We start from the raw sequence: 17,262 nt of genomic DNA, 5'->3' as shown, positions 1-17,262 counted from the left end.
ATGCCACTTCCCACTCACTGCAACTTGGACTGTCACATACCATCTCATCTACAGGCCTTCCGGACAGAACAAGAAATTTATTGGTGAATTCTCTGATCTCCTCACCATTTTATACATCCAACGCATCAGTGTCCCCCTCTTGGGTGATTTCAACTTTCCAGGCAACACAAGCTCAAAGACAAGAGACCCTTTCTTCAACCTCATTGACACACTCAATGTGGTGCAGCAAGCCACCCAGGTAATGCACTGAAAAGGCAATATCCTCAGCCTCGCCTTTCCAGTAACCCGAACAATCTACTGCAAACCACTCATAGTCCTGAACTGGACCGACCTGCTGAATGCTCTACGAAGAAACCAAGGTCAACCCAAAAGAGAATACCAAGCCTTCAGATCCTTCAAAGTGTTCTTCATGGGCAACCTAATGCAAGATCTCATTTCTTGTCCTGCCAACTCCACGTCCCATGCCAACACTCCTCTGAATGATTTTATAAACGTTTTGGGAAATCTATGTAAACATCCACGCTCCAAGGAAAGCACACAAGTCCAAGTGAAACCTCAGCATGCTGTTACTTTAGTGACCTCGCTGATGATAAACGCTCCATCTGCATACAGGAAAGAACCTCATGACCTCGTGATATTGAAATCCCTCCAATCAACACACTGACAAGTGTTTCCCGCATCCACAGCAATGTACTATACCTAAACCATCAATGAAGTCACCAACAGAAGCAGAAAATGTTTCAAGTCAATTAAGCACTGCATCAATTTCCCCACACCTGACCCACCTTTTCCACTCACTACAAACAAGTGCAAAGCCATCTGCCTCTTCTTCAATGAAAAAATAAAGTTCTGACAATACACCCCCAAAACCAAGCCTGCTTCTCCTCTAATGCCAGCCTCTCTTCGTAGAATCCCACAATAGTCATCCTTCAAAGCCCTGTCTCTTGCATCATCACTAACCTACTCAACTCCCTTAAAGCTGCTACCTATGAAGATGTCTAACCCTCATCCTTAATCAAAGCTCTCTCTGGGGAAGCTCTCAACCTTCATTGCCACTGTCAATACCTACATCACTAAAGGCATCTTTCCAGAGGCTCTCCAGACAGGCCAGACCCCTTGGCTCCTAGAGACACCTACATTAGACTCTGATGTGCTTACTAACTACTCGCCCACCAATCACCTACCATTAAACTGCAAGATCATTGAAGAAGCAGTCTACGCTGTGCTCCAAGGTCACATCATTGTTCACAATCTCCTTCATGACTACCAATCTGGCTTCAGAACATGCTGCAGCATAAGGCTGTTGCCTTACACATTGTAGCCGATGCCTCCTGACCACAGATGAAGACGACTCCTGTATCCTGATATTGCTGGACCTAGCAGCTGCCCTTCAACACCGTTGACTATCCTAGTGTCCTTCACTGGTGTTCTCCTCCTACCTTACCAATCAACACTAGTTTGTTCACATGAGCACCTCCTTGTTCCAAAAGATTGTTATCTGTGATGTCCCCAGGGTTTCATACCGTCTCCTGTCATTTTCAACCTCTGTATAGAGCCCCTTGTGGCTCTACTCAGCGATAATAGGATCAGGATTTGCAAATATGCCAATAATACACAACTCTGCTTGAAAGTCTTCTCTGTGCCGGCTATATGAACTATGATCGCATCACTGCCATCATGACGAAACCCTATTGGCTGTCCTTGCTGGCCAATACCGTCTTCAAAACTAGCTGCATCATTTACAAAGTCATCATGGCAAGCATCTCTGTTTATTTTGCAGACAAGCTCTCTATCTCTGGTGGATCTTTGCACATCACCAGCCAGGCCACCGTCGGACTCGAGAGTAAGAAGGGTAAAAAAGAAAAATCAAGTTGGCAAGCCTTTTCCATCTATGCGTTCAGGATCTGGCTCAACATCCCCATATACACGAGGACGGCCCCAATGCTGCTGCAGTTCAGTAAAGAGTTAAAGACATACCTCCCTAAATAACACTACATCACAAGATGGTGACAATAAATGGCTACCTCTCCTATTACTTGTTGAATTTGCGCTTGCCTTTGATGCAGAACAACGCTCTGCTAACTTTTTGGCTGAGTTATTGCTCAATACAGATACTACATATTCACTGTAGATATGTACAAGCATGTGATTGAGGTGCCAGATTCACTGGCACCAAATGATACTGATGCTCTTGGGTAGTGGCCAGCATTTCTAATTCTACTCTATATATTGGATGGTGCCTGCTTTTTGCTTTTGTTTTTTTCCCCAGATTTAGTTTTTGGCTAGATATCGAGCCAGTAGTTCAAGAGTCTTGTAGATTAATGAAAGATTGTTCCCTGGGGCAGAGTTGCTTGGGATCTTTGGGTCTAGGTTGTGCTTTGTAGCTGGATGTCACCCATACTACAAGGGACAAAGCTCTTTTTTGGTCAATGACTTGCAGATTTTTTTCTAGTTATTTAAGTTTAGTGAGACAACAAATTACTTGTAGGAGAGCCCAGTATTTTAGCATTTCCCAGCATTGATATCCCTTCAGCTTTGATTGAGTTAAGTTAACTCATCGAAGAGGATGGGATGCACACTGCAAAATGGATTGTGCCAGGATTAGTTTTTCGACACTAAACATGCCTGCCAGACATATGTGCTCCACTACTTTAACAGGATCTCACAGTAAGCCGATTGTGGCTCGCTGCATGCGAGAGGTCGTCACACTTATGGCAACAGAGAGGACCGACATGCCACGGGCTAATTGCTGGAAGCAGTCATGAAAACAGTGAAAGCTTTTTCTAGCTCTGAGACAGAGGAATTCATCTACACGGGATTTGCTCTTTTGCCAGAGTTTGTAACTGGGGATGATGCCAAATTGAACCTGTCATCTCAAGTTTACTAATGAGAGGGCAAATTGGAGAAGACCTAATTTGAAAGGATCAGAGGAGATTTAGTTAAGAACGGTGTCCGCAGACACTGGGTAGCAGGATCTAAAGGTAAGGTTGAAGCAGACAAAGCAGACACTGTTGTGAAGCCCTGAGAGTTGTGGGTCGGCAAAACATGAAGCATTCGCGTATGAACCAGGACAAATAAGAATGGTGGACTTAAGTGGCGACTGCCATCAACCTAAAGTGATAGGACTGGGCGGGGGGTTGGGGAATAAAAATAAAATAAAATGTCTTACCTTCTGCTCCTACTGATGCTGCCAGCTGCCTCTGTGATCCTCTCAGCCCAGCAGTCCTTGGGCCACAAAGCACAGGCTCCCCATCTAATCCAGAACCTGCTCTCATGCTATACCTAGGATGAGAGAAGCGCAGAGATTGGCCTGAGCGGGCTGATCTAACGCTCGCTCAGGCACAGAGAGCCTGTGCATTTCTCCACCTGCTTGTACAACACAGCTGGGTTGGAGAAACGTAAGTGCGCATGTCAGTTTGGCCATCCTCAGACGGCTGGTCTAACCAACATACTCACTTACAGTGCCCACCACTCCTCCTCCCTGCCGTGGCCTGTCCCCACCCTACACTAGACTCCATCAAAGTGGCTCAGTCAGACAATGATAAATAAAATGATAATAACTTGTTTTATTATCATTTTATTGAGTAGCTGCTGGCTCTGAGCAGTGAGGCGACGCTCCTCCGCCATTACGGAGGAGCCACCCCTGGTGGACTTGAAGTGCGTATACACATGTGCCGTGAAGCATATGCTTGTGAACCTGAGAGCCATGATTAATTGTCTAACTCCCTTACCTTTACACACTGCTCAAATACTCTGACTGAAGCAGGGGATGCAGACAGCAACGCTAGCATGTGAGAACTCAGGAAGCTGTAGGGTAATTAGCATCAGTGCTAGTTGCAAACGGTTGGAGGCTCGTTGGTGGTCAGTCCACGCCGTGGTGCAGAATTGAAAGAAAACCACAGAGCAACCGGACGGTGGGGCTCGAGAGACCTGATGCAAAACATGAATAGTGGCTGCTGCTATTGCCTACATTAAACCAAGTGGTGGTTTGACAGTGATGCATGTGCCTCAGTATTCTTTGTAGGTGTGGCTTTTGAAACTATTTTAGCTGTTTAGGTAGACTAATTGTTTCTCAAGAAATGTCATACATACTATACATACATAGAGGTGCTTTCAGTCCGCAGGCTTCAGCCATTGGTCTATTGGCTTGTCATTCACATGTTGCATCCGTCCACCAACGCATACAGTATCGGGCAGTGGGTCGGCTCACTTTACCCATTGGTTCCCTTCACTTTGAAAGACTGAACAGTGCCCCTGACAATTGTTCGTATCTGCAAAGCCAGTAGGTCTTGCCAAGTCTGCAATGTAATTTTACATTTAATAATAAAAAAAAAAATATATATATATATATATATATATTTATTATTAAATATATATTGAAGACATATGCACTATGCACACAAACGACCTGTAGACATAGAAAAATATCAAAACAAAGTTGTGGCCCAGCAGTGGTATTTAATTGCACTCCTTTTCAGGGGGCTGCTGCACATGTGATCAGGGTAAAAAATGCTGTCACTCACATTGCGATATAGCCAGTGGATGAAGTGGGCTGGCTTATTCCCTTATGGTGTATGCTGCAAAGGCCGGAATAAAAATGTGAATGACAAGTGAACAGGCCAGTGGATAAAGAGGGCTGACCTGAATCCCCTATAGGTCTGTATTCCTGCGTGTTTTATTATTTTGATATTGTTTAAAAACACTATGAGACTGCCAAGACACCTAAAGCTTTCCATAGGTCTAAACTAATTCTAGTAAAGGGAACATAAACCATGACACGTCATTATTTTTTGTCCAAGTCATTGTACTGCTGCCTCAGTGTCAAAAAGTGCAAGTGTGCCTATTTCGCCTTGTGCAGAACAAGAAAATCGTGAGGACCGAATTCCCCTAAAGTGTTAACATTTATGGGACTCTTGAAATGGCACCCCTATATGGTTTAGACTCTACGACTTTTTTAAATAAGGGTGTTAGACCTGGACGTTTTTGCAGGTTTATCCTTAAACTTTTTGCCCTTTGCCTCCTATTTTTCTGACCCTGTTTTTGTTGGCTGTAGGATTCTGGGCACTTTATCACTGCTAAACAGTGCTAAAGTGCACATGCTCTCTGTGTACATTATGATTATGATTGGTTATCCATGATAGGCATATATGATTTACTGGTAAGTCCCTAGTAAAGTGCACTGAGTGTGCCAGGGCTTGTAAATCAAATGCTTTTAGTGGGCCTGAAGCACTGGTTGTACCACCCACATGAGTATCCCTGTAATGTGTCTCAGACCTCATTGTGGTCTATTATGTTTTATATACAATATGTGAAATATTTGTATATATTACTGTGTTCAGTCTCTTTTGTGTTGTGTGTAGTTATCACTGGTGTAAGTGTGTGTATTGTGCAAAGGCTTTACACACTGCCTCTGGATAAACCTGACTGCTCTGCCAAGCTACCAATGGGGTGAGCAAGGATAATCTTGTGTGTAACTCCCTTACCCTGACTAGAGTGGTGGGTTCTGCCTGGCTTAAGTGCATGCCCTAGCCAACCAGAAACCCTATTTCTAACACATTGTCTCTTCTAAATTTCAACACCTCCCTATTTATTTATGTAGATTGGACTCTACACCCACTGGAGTGGCAAGCCATGCATGCTGTAAACTCGCCGTTTCACTCTTAAGCTGAGCAGTCCTGAAACGTAGCTAGACTTATCTCCACGGGCGGGATGAAGCACTTGGCATTTAAATCTTTAGTGACAATTGTAACTCAAATTAGAGAGTAAAAGTGTAACAAAATATGGAAAGTATGCTTCTGAACGAAGGTCTGGGTAATGGGAAATTAGGTGGTGAATATAAATCTATGGATCATTTGTGAAGTGTTGCTATCGGATGTCAATAAAAGTTTATTTTAATATCTCACGTGCCAAAATGCAAGAACAGCTAAAATAATTCCTTAACAAACACAAATTTGTAACGTGTCCGGTTACAACACTGTGTATAAGGATTCACCAAGGGACCATAAATTATTGTAGGCTCGGCTTAATGTAAAGCTAACCATATCTCCAAAGAGACCACAAGTGCCAGTTCTTTGGTCCATGTGTTTTAAAACTATAAGGGAATGGCAATAACAGACTGGTTCGCACACATACTCCCTCATATATGCACACCTGTACACATGACTGTGATGTAGATACTAATAGTAAGTCATCTGTTTATAGGGAATTTTCTACTGCTAGATAACCACCACCTCACCCCACCCCGCCCCACACCCATTCCACACCACACCAACCACCCACACCACCTCACCCCAGCCCCCTTCCCCACACACACTTCTGCAGCTTTTTATTTTTAATACAAAGGTAGTAACTTAGATAAGTGAAGACTATGTGCCTGATGGTGAGCATGGTAAGGAAGTGGTAAATGAGCTCGTGGGGCGCAGGCGCAAGTTCGAAGGACAGAAGTTGGGTATGCGACCCAGCACAATAGGCAGGGTTGCTTCTTCTGCTGGGGGAAAAATAGATGCCACAGTAATTATAGTGTGGGATACTAGCCTATCCCCAGGAGGCTACCATCTAGTATTTGTAACTGTGTGTTTTGACCTAGGGAACAGGAACACTGGTGATTGTTAGCCTCCTCTTACAGGTGCTGACATCTGCTGCTAAAGTCTTTCTTGCGAGAGATGGAATGTCAGCCTAGATGATGGTATCGCTCACAAATGTAAGATCAAAATTACAAGCAGCACTGGCAAAGCCAATAGGTCTAGCTGCCGGCCCCCTTTTGGCAATTGTTGTTTTATTTTGTCGTGGCTTTTGCAAAACTTTGTTTGGGAAGCTGCCGGGCATTTATTAGTCCAAAATAAATTTGACTAAAGGCAACCAAAAAAAAATTGATCTAAAATAAAGGAGCACACTACCATATTACTCTGGCTCTGAAGGAAACTACTTTGTATGTGAATGTGCTCCTTCTGAAAGGGCAGTAAGCCGTAACTCATAGTGCAGTCAGCCAGTGGTTGAAGTGGGGTGATGCATTGGCACTTGATGCATGCTTGGGTGAGCTGAAGACACATGTGAATGACACAACCAGAGAAATGGATGAAGTGTGGCTGAAACCTCCTACAAGTAACAATCATTCACATAATTTTAGTAAAATCAAAAGGTTTTGGCTAATTCTGACCAAAAAAAAAGCCAATCGTTGTGCCATTGGCTGCCATCCTCTTGCCTTTGAGAAAAAAAGAAGGAAGGAAAAAAGGAAAGAAATCGGGAATAAGAGAAAGAAATGAAAGAAGGAATAACAGATGGAAGGAAAGAAGGGAAAGAAAAAAGGCAAGAAAGGAAGAAGGTGAGCAATAAGTAAGGCTAGCGAGGAGGAAAGAAAAAAGGAAGACTAGAAAAGTAAATAATGAAGGAAGGCAAGAAAGAATGAATGAATAAGGGAAAGACCGAAAGCAGGAAAGAAGGAAACCAAGCAGGACAGAGAAGGAAAAATTAAAGAATGAATGAAAGCAGGACCGGATAGAAAAAAGAAAGGGTAGAAAGACAAAGCAGGAAAGGAGAGAGAAAAAGGACAGAAAGCAGGAAGAAAAGAAAGCGGGAACGAAAGCAGGAAGGAAAGGATAGAAAGAAAGGGTTCAAAGACAGAAAGAAGGATAGAAAGAAGGCAGGAAAGAAGAAAAGGAAGCAGAAAAAAAGGAAAAGAAGCAGGAAAGAAAGATAGAAAGACAGAAGGATAGAAAAAATAGAAAGTCAGAAAGCAGGAAAAAAGGAATGAAAGCAGGACGAAGGAAAGAAAGAATAAAAGCAGGAAAGAAAGAGAAAGGAGAAAAAGAAAGAAAGCCAGAAAGTAGAAAGAAAACAAGGAATTAAAAGGAAGAGTCATAAATGCTGCAAATTAAACATGATAAAGGCTGGTTTTCTTCCTGGGAAAAGTTTAAGGCACCATTAGTAAAACTGTGCCTAGAATAAACCTCCTGCAGAATTGTCTGCTTATGAATTCACATGTATAATATTGAGGGTCTTTAACTTAATACAGAACAGTTTACAAACAGATAAAGCGTGTAATGTAGCATGTTCCCGCATCTGTTATAAAGCGTCCTGCTGTCACATCAGACTCTAAACACAAAGGGAACATCAAAGTAATACATCAAAAATAAAAATATTGTCACAGAAGGGAACTAGCTTGTGTGTGGATGTGCTTCTTGCGAAAGAGCAAAATGCAGTCACTCAGTAAAATTATCCAGTGGCTAGAAGTGGGCTGACTCCTGCCCCATGCTGTTGTGGGCAGAACAAAATGTGAATGACACACCAACAGACCAATGGATGAAGAAATCTGGCTTGAAGCCTCTTTAAATAAGTATATTGTACATATTATTTTCCAAAAACATTTAATAATTACCAGCATCTGCTTTGGATTCAATTCTATGGTAATGCTGGTTCCCATCAGGGGGCAAACCTAAATAGGAAAGGAGATGAATTGATTTGTCTGGAATCGCAATACGTTGAGAAGAGGCGGGCTTAAAACTGGTTCCCCAGTTTAAAGGTCAGTTGCTTTGACCTTTATGCCACATCTCCTATCACTTTAAATACTGCTCAGTGCGCCCATCAAGCGTATGCAGGTTTAGGTGCCACACGCCAGGCAGCCACATAGTAGAAATGTCATATTCTGCTGCGGTATTCAAACATTCATATATGCAATGCGCACGCAGGAACAGGGCACCCAATAACAGGAACCCATGCCAGTTGGGCTAAGCCTCACTAATGGCAGCCGTAGAATTGTCATTCAAGTGCAGTGCTTAATTTGAGCCGGTGGTTTCTGGTGCTCGGCACTTAATTGTCAATACCAGCTCTTACGACAGTCTGCCGCAAGGTGGGGCTGTCTGGCTAATTTAGAGGTGACCACAACAACAGTCAATTATTAATTCAGTATACATTAAAAATTACTATTTCCTGCCGCCCAATCGATTCTTATAGATTTGGGGCCCTGGAGTAATCCGAATTGTCACACTTGTAGGAGTGTGATGGTTAGTAGTAGTGTGGTTAGTAGTAGTGTGGTTACTATCACTGGCAACATGGCAGGGGCAATGTGTGGTGCAAGATAAAGAAGGTTGACCAAAAGCTTCTACCTATAAGTATATTATTGGGAAAAAAAGAAAACAATAGACTGGCGAAAAAGCGAAAGCAGTCTTAAAAGCCAAACCTAAAAATGGCTATTTATGTCACTTGCACTTAGGGTAACGGAAATGTTTCTGTTTTTCTCCTTTTTAGGTCTGGCGATGAGACCAGACATTTTGGTTTTTATTGAAATATGTATATAATATAGTTAATTACACGTGTTTTCTGCCAACCTTCTTCATCCATTGGTCTTTTATTCGGTCATTTACACATTTAGGTCTTGCTTATCAGACAGCGCAGGCTGTCTCATTGGGAAAGACCCAATGTGAGCTTACAAAGTGGACTTACCTCACACCCATTTCTTGACATTGGTTAACTTTGTCACTCTAATTTGATTCCTTTTTCTTTGGTGGCTTTACTTCCTGTCTTTGTATTTGTCCCTCACCTGGAGAATAGCCTCTTTACAATCCTTTTGATTAGCTTACGTCTATCTTCCTGCTCACATATAGGGAACTCCTTTTTTATTTTTCATTTAGCACTCCTTGAGAAGGCATGTGTTTTCAATATTTCTCTCCGTCTTATGTGCTGATAAAACCTTCAAATACCCACCTCCACCACTCTTTGTTGCACCCCCTGCCCTCTTTCACCTGTCCCTTGTCTTCATAACCCATGAGACAAGGTGCAGCACGGCTAGTGCCAGACGTGCCCAACAGCAACTCAAAATATAAGGAGCTACCAAAACCTCTGGCTATAACAAATTGATATCCCAGTTCACCCTTCAGTAAGGTATATGGTCAAGTGTGGATCTCTTTCTTAAACTCTAGAGTCAGGCTCAGGATCTCGGCAAACAAACATTTAAAGTAAGGAGCAAAGCAAGAATAGATGTGATGAGTCGAAGTCCATTATTAGGCGTTGTTTGTACAGTTGTTACGTTGCCTCATGGGGTGGTAATTCTGTGGGCTCAGGATAAGAAGCCATAATAATAAAGAGGGTGGAGAGTGTGTTATTACAGTGAGGGTGGCTATAAGGATCAATATGTTGCTGCGAATGAAATGTGCAAGACGAAGTTGATAGTTGCGGAGAGGATAGTGCTAGACGGTGGAGAATATCTTCAAATGGAGGGGGCATACACCAGTCCATGAAGAACTCAAATTATAAGGGTGGCTAGAATAGTGCTTTTAAAGGATTACGGAAACTGAATAAAAAACACTTACTCTTTCACTTTTGTTTTTTCCCCCCAAGACTATTCAAATCATTGTCGGAATCCTGCAGATCCTGTTTGGAATTATTGTGACGAACGCAGAAGTTTCATTTAGGTCCCTGACTACCACTAGCGGAGTTTATTTCTGGATTGGGATTGTGGTAAGTATATCGGACGTACATTTCTTAAGGCTGGTGTGACTGTGAAACCTTTAGATTTCTTTCCTGAGGCATTCCGTGATGGTTTTCACTCTTTCGTAATCAATACATGATAGTTCAGTCGTATTACTTTAATGCAGGTATTAATACTGCGAGTAAGTGGGAAACCCATGACAATCGCCACCTTACTCTCAGCAAACACCTGGTCAATTCAAAACGTAATTAGTGCAATCTTGGGGGTAGAGTCTATGCACCCCAATAATGGATGTGCAGTAGCCAGACTTTCAACAGTACCATTGTCCAGGAGATAATGCTCATTGGATAGCACATCAGCCTCTCACTTATCGACATAGTTCATATTATGAACAATCACCTCGTTGACGAGAGGGAAAAGCATACCATTGAAAGCCGATGAGGCCGCACCGAGGCGCGATTAATGCTTAATGTAAGGTTTTGCCATGTATCTATAACAAATGGGTACATACACAACAAAACACCAGATGGAAATCCTACATGCAGGTGTTGAAGGTGGCCTGTAGTCTCGTGTCAATCCAGCTGCAGTAACAAAGTGCCTCATATTATGCTAGCACCAAACAGCTTTTTCCCAGATTGGGCATCAGAAAGCAACAAGTATTCATCTGTAGCCAATGTCTGAACATCAGCAAATCACCTCCTTTGCAACTAAAGTAGGATAGCAAATACACATTTACTGGACTGCAGCGCAAGGACTTAAATGCACTGTAATCGTTTCTCGCTTGTGTGTGCCCATGTTCGCTTGCGTAGTCAACTCAAAAATCAATACTATTACATAACATAGAATAAAGAGTTTGTCACTCACTGTCAAACATATGGCAACACCAGAATCACTGTGTGTATTCTTGTTTGGTTATGTTCGGCAGAGGTCACCCACATGTCCTTACATTTATATTGTCCTCCCATGGTCCTGATCAGATACTTTGGCTGTTTGGCTTTCCAATGTCGACAATACTCAATTGATCATTCACTTGAACCTCTCTGCCCCCTATTCTGCAGCCACACTTACTACCTGCATGCATGAAGTCCAAGCTTCTCCAGAGATACTATTATGCAGGAATGATATTGCATGGTGGCACAATTCCCTCTGGTCACAGACATTGGAGATGCCCACTCTACCCAGTAAGATGCTTAAATCCTTAGGAGAACTATTGGATGAAAACAGATGTGGGTTACGTCCAGGCATATGAAGCACACCATAATACATAATGGAAAGGGCTATACCTTTATACATTCCACTGTTATCGGTTATTATGTTTTATGCACTTTGCTTGTTATATTTATTTTAGCTTGTACTATTCAAGAATTTACATAGAATTAGCTACTTTCAGTACTATTATTTTTGATGGTTAGGGGAGCACCCACAGGCTCTTTAGATGAACCCTTGCGCCAGGCTAGAGACTTAATATGGAAATTTTGAAGATAGTTCTAGTCACCGGCGCAAGGTTTTGCCCCTTAAAGTCTGGACCAGCATTACGAGATATTGACAGAAGTGACATGGCTGGTATATATATTGTGCACGCCAGTCCCACACAGAAATTTCTCAGACCCAAAGAGACACCGGGTATCTGAGAACAAAATAAAAACACATATAACACATTAAAACAGTGAAATCACTCAAAGGAGGACAGGTGGATGGATCATAAAGATTTGTCATATCCACCCGAAAGTAGGTTAGCAAAGGTAAATCATTTTCCCTAGATAAACGCATCCAAAGCAGTTTGAAGATAGTGGGTCATGGGTCCCGTACTTACAGAAGGATGGATGTAGAATCATTCTACCAAATTGAGAGCACTGCTGCTCTTTGGATACCAATCAATAGTGTTTGGCAAACGAAAGCAATGGATGACCATATTGTCGCATTACTGCTGTGCTGCTTGTAGAATGGACCCTGAAGCATTCTGATTTGCCTGTTAACATATAACAGTGGGCTACTGTCAGAGATCCGCCTAGATCTGGTGTGTCTTCTGACGCTGCCGAATCCAGCCCTCCTCGTCCTTGAAACTTCGAAATTTCTGATCTATTGCCCAAAATCCTAGGCAAATATGGACATTTTTGCCTTGCCATCTGTTCCTTCTGATTTACTCATATGATAGTCTATCTGACCTCAAGGAAAGATTTCTGCTTGGGATGGACAATATGATAGTTGCTAAAGTGCTTTCTTAGCTCTAAAGGAAAGCATCAGATGTGCCCCACCAGTAACCAGTCGAACAAACCTTTAAAAGTATTGAACATACTGATCTGTTTTCCTTTCATCCACCCAGCTAGACTCCTTGTAGTACCATACAACCATGTCTAGGTCATTTTGAATCTCTTCAGACACTAAACTGTGGTCACCATGAAACCCCCCCAAAATTGTGTATTTCATCTTCTCAAAAACCTCCTTGTCTCCTTCAAGTTCCATGATTGTTTCAAGGCAAAATGCTGAGTGTCTGCAGCCTGCTTTCCAGGCTTTACCATCTGCATCCTGGATGCAAATTAAACCTAATCAACCAAGCCAATAAAGCCATTTCTGTTGTGTAATCCCTTTCTAGTTTCTTGGAGAAGAAACGAGAAGAGGGAGTGACTGAATAAACAGCTGCCACTGGTTAGTCTTCCTAGGGATTAACTTGACTGATTTTCATTAAACTGTTTTGACTTGAATGTCATGAGTTCTGACTTTGTATTATTTAGCCCATCTGTCACTCTCATTGCAAGTAGGCCTGGGTGAACTTTTGTTTTGTGCAGTGGAAATCTTGTCAAATTGATCTTTCACTCTGCGTGTATTTCATATGATTTTACAGGCACAAGATTTTGCATCCTTTTCTCTTGCAGGACACTGGTTCAAGCAGAAAAGTTCTTGCTAGGACAGTGAAATTCTCCTCAAGCCAACCTCTTGCCGGTATCTCGTATGACGTTTGAATGCAAGGTATGCCTTGAATTCAATTTTCATGTGAGTTATCAGCCAATTTGTAATTTCATGCAGTTTTTGTTAGGGGAAAAAAAGGTTTTCATAATTTTTTGCTCTCCGCATTCCATGACTGAGCCTGACAGAGGTTCATCTTTTAGTAGGTTGTACATTTTTGTTCAATGTTAAGTAGCCAGAATCTCTGGGGGAGAGTTTGTTGTTGTTTTTCTAGCATGAAAACAAAAAAAGCACAGGCTTTTAGGGGGAGGAGTTGGCATGGGGTATTTGTTTCTAACACCAAGCAGGACATCTCAGATGGTTTCTTTTATGGACCCGCAAGATGATGTTATCTACTCATGGTATTCGTTGAAGATCATGTCCACGATGTTGGCCTACTATTGGGGACCTCAGTACCAGAGCTGCATATTACTCAGGCTGGCATCTCAATCTTTAGTTATCACATTATTACCACTCATTTAAAATGAACATTCCTACTATGGAAGACTTCATGGACGTTACACTGGTATTTGGAAGACCTCACCCCATGCCGCACAGTTAAAAAGTTGTTTTCCTAAGTCTGATACACTTCCTCAAACCATGGTGTATACATTGAGCCAAGCAATGGCTGTTATTCTGATGTCTTTATTGCAGAGAAGCGCTGAGCGCCCCTACTGCCAACCGCACTTTAGGGAAATGCTGTCAAGTTTGTGGATCAGGCACCTTGGTGGATTCTTGGGGTAGAGCCCACCAGGTGAAAAGCAAGGTGTTAGATCTTTTGAGGTTTTAAATTGAACAATATGCAGGATTGGACAGCTGCAACATGCAGCTTTTTCCTCCGTATCCTATTGTTCCTGTAGATCTCTGCTTCTCAGATGTTTGTATTGATTGTCTGAAAGTGATGTCTGTTGCTCTGGGTCTTTTCTAGTTCTAATTGACCTCATTCTTGTGCCCCAGCTTATTGCTGTGTTCTCCAGTTCTGTCCAACACCATGTGGATCGGGTTCTAAAATCAGTGGCTATCATCATCGAAAGCAAACCCTGAGGCGAACTTCTCACATCCTGGAGGTAGGGCCGGCCGTGGGAGGGTTCAGACCTTTCTGATCTTTGGAGACTGACCGCTCCGATACCGTGGATATGTGGCCTCAGCCGACTCTCTGTGACCTTTTGAGCATTATTTGGGGGTTCTCTGCTGATTCACATTCATGCAATTCTTTATGGGAACTCAATGCGACCCTTTGGGTTGGGGGCATGATCTCCCCATCACACCGGCCCTGTGTGACTAACAAATCTGCTAGATTTGCGAGCTTTTTAAAAACAATGTAATGTAACTGGACACTTGTAGAGTGCAGCTGTCACTCCAAGGAGTATCATGGCACTATACAAGCATTGGCAAAGCCAATAGGCCTCGTCTTTGGGACCTATTGGCTTTGCCAGCAGTTTTAGCCATGTAGTATATCATTCTTGGTGCTACACAGCATGGCTCAAAAAGAGGAAAAAATGTTATGTTATGTTATAGCAATTTATATAGCATACTAATACCCTTAGGTGTCTAGGCGCTTATGGTTCGCATACTTGATAGGGAAACTATTTTTTGAAAAGCCATGTATTAAGATGATTTCTAAATTCAAATCTGGATGAGATCTTCCTGAGAGAAAGCGGAAGGGAGTTCCATATCCTGATAGTACAAAGTCTGAAACTCCTCCCCGCCCCAGTTCATCGTTTTGACTCTGGAGGTGGGCATAAGGCAAGCATAGGCCAAAATTAGTGATCTGCTTGGAGAGTACCAGCTAAAAGCGTCCCAAAAAGATTGTGGACCTTCTCTGTAAAGTGCCTTGTGTGCAATACAAAGTGCCTTGAATTTCAAGCGCTGGCCGACTGGCAGCCAATGCAACTCTTGAATCCCAGCCCTAATGGACTGGTGTTTGGGAACATCTAGCACCAATCTGGCGGCGGCATTCTGTACCGATTGTAATCTTCTGAGTAAGTTGCATTGTTAGTTAACATACACGGCATTACAATAGTCCAACTTTGATAAAACCAGGGAGGTTAAAACTGTTTTTCTTGTCTTTTTAGGAATGAACGGGAGAATTTTATGCACGGCTCGGATGGTAAAAAATGCAGAAGACACCACCTTTGAAATCTGAGATTTAAAATTAAGCTTCTCATCTATTATGACCCCCCAAATTTTTAGCTTTAGCTACCGGTGTAGGAAGGGGGCCCAGAGTACTTGGCCACCAAACTGGTGACCATAGAGGCAAAAGCTTTCCAAATAGCACCACCTCAGTTTTACTTGAGTTTAGCTAAAAGCAATGCCTACTCATCCAATTGCTCAAGGAGACGATACAATCATGAAGTTTGAAGGAGTAGTTAACATCCTTGTCTATGGCTGAAATAACCAATTGGGTGTCGTCGGCATACAAGGTCAGGATTAGATCAAAACTTCTGATCAAAGGTGCTAAATCGCCACATAAATATTAAAAAGCATAGGGCTCAATGAAGAGCCCTGCAGTACCCCACAAGGCAGGATAAAAGGTGCAGATTTAAAGTCGCCTAATTGCACCGTCTGAGTTCTATCTGATAAAAACGACGTTAAAAGCAAAAGGGCCGGGTGGGAAGGGGCGGCGGGGGGGGGAGGGAGGTGGAGATACGGGAGGGGCAGGGAGTGCTTCCCATTGGTCGGACATGAAGCATCTGAACCACCTAGGGGGCAGGATATGGTCACGGATGGCCAGGGGGCACTCGGCAGTTCCTAGTTATTGTCTGGTTATACCTGTGCACTGATATTGTTGCTATGAAAATCAATAAAAATGAGTTCTTTAAAAGCGAAAGGGCCTTTCCTCCCAAACCTATGGTGTTTAAACGTTCTATCAGCAAGATGTGGTCCACGGTATCAAATGCCGCGTCAGGTCAAGGAGGATAAGAGCCGCCTACCCTCCACCATCTAATGCGGTGCGAATTTCCTCCGTGGTCTTTATCAGAGCTGTCTCAGTGCTGTGACATGCCCTAAATCCAAACTGACTGTGGTCTAGGGTGTGGTTTTCTAAAATGTAAGTGGGAAGTTTCACGTTTACGATTTTCTCCAGAATTTTCGCATTGTTTCGAAATGTCAGTTTGCAGGTGCACATACCAAGCATGGGTGTGCCTACAAAATGACACTGCTGTTTTTTTTTCTTTTTGTTTACCTACCTGAGTTGGATCAGTAACCAAAAGGAAAAAAAAGTACTATTAGGGGGTAGGGAGAAGCAACATGGAGGGGAGGGTTGGAATAACAGTGTGTGGGATGTGGAAACTAGGAGGAGGAGGCAGAAGCAACTCCGGGTCGCGGGTGTGGAGGAAAGCAATATTGAGGGCGTGGGGAAGGAAGGAAACAAAGAGTAACATGGAGCTGTGGAAAGTAAAGCAAATGGATGAAAGACTGCACAATTTGGAGGAGGGGGAACACCTGGGTGAGAAAGCAATGTCCAAGGGAGGAGTACACGGGCAGAGAAAAACACAAGCACACCGGTGGGTGGAAGTACATAAAGGAGACATCTGGAAAACATGTACTCTTGTGGTGTACTTAAACAAAAAGAAAAAAAAGTAGCGCCTGAAAAGTGAGCAGTGAATGGGTCCATTCTCCACAGAAGGGGTAAACTCATGAAGAGGAAGTATAGCTCACACAAGCTAATAGATAAGAAGCAAGCAAATGAGATAAACAATGGGGCCAACCAATGGTAAGCAATTACACCCTCCAAGCTCACTGTAAGCTGACAAAACGTCTTGCAACGGAAAGCGCATGCGCTTCCTACTAAGCAAAACCTAAAAAATAAACACTAGCCATTTGTTTATGCTTTGATGTTCTGAAAGCCCAAATCTGGTAGGTGAAAAAGAACTTGTGTAAGGTTGACAGCATTC

General features: G+C 42.8%; 1 protein-coding gene across 3 annotated transcripts in view; it reads left to right on the top strand.

The window, feature by feature from the left end:
- LOC146853996 (membrane-spanning 4-domains subfamily A member 12-like) overlaps positions 1–17,262 on the top strand; it is a 124,678-nt gene that overhangs the window by 62,215 nt on the left and 45,201 nt on the right. For 2 of the 3 annotated variants that reach the window (XM_085651860.1, XM_085651859.1), the window contains exon 3: positions 10,333–10,452. In XM_085651860.1, the coding sequence (XP_085507986.1) occupies positions 10,333–10,452 (120 nt within the window). Of the gene's footprint in view, positions 1–10,332; positions 10,453–13,296; positions 13,391–17,262 lie in introns of all 3 variants that reach the window. The other variant, XM_085651861.1, reaches the window with a different exon arrangement.

Source organism: Triturus cristatus, chromosome 4_1 (genome assembly GCF_964204655.1).
Source record: "Triturus cristatus chromosome 4_1, aTriCri1.1, whole genome shotgun sequence".
Lineage (NCBI taxonomy): Eukaryota > Metazoa > Chordata > Amphibia > Caudata > Salamandridae > Triturus > Triturus cristatus.
Note: the sequence above shows the minus strand (reverse complement) of the source record. Positions and strands in the feature narration are given on the sequence as shown.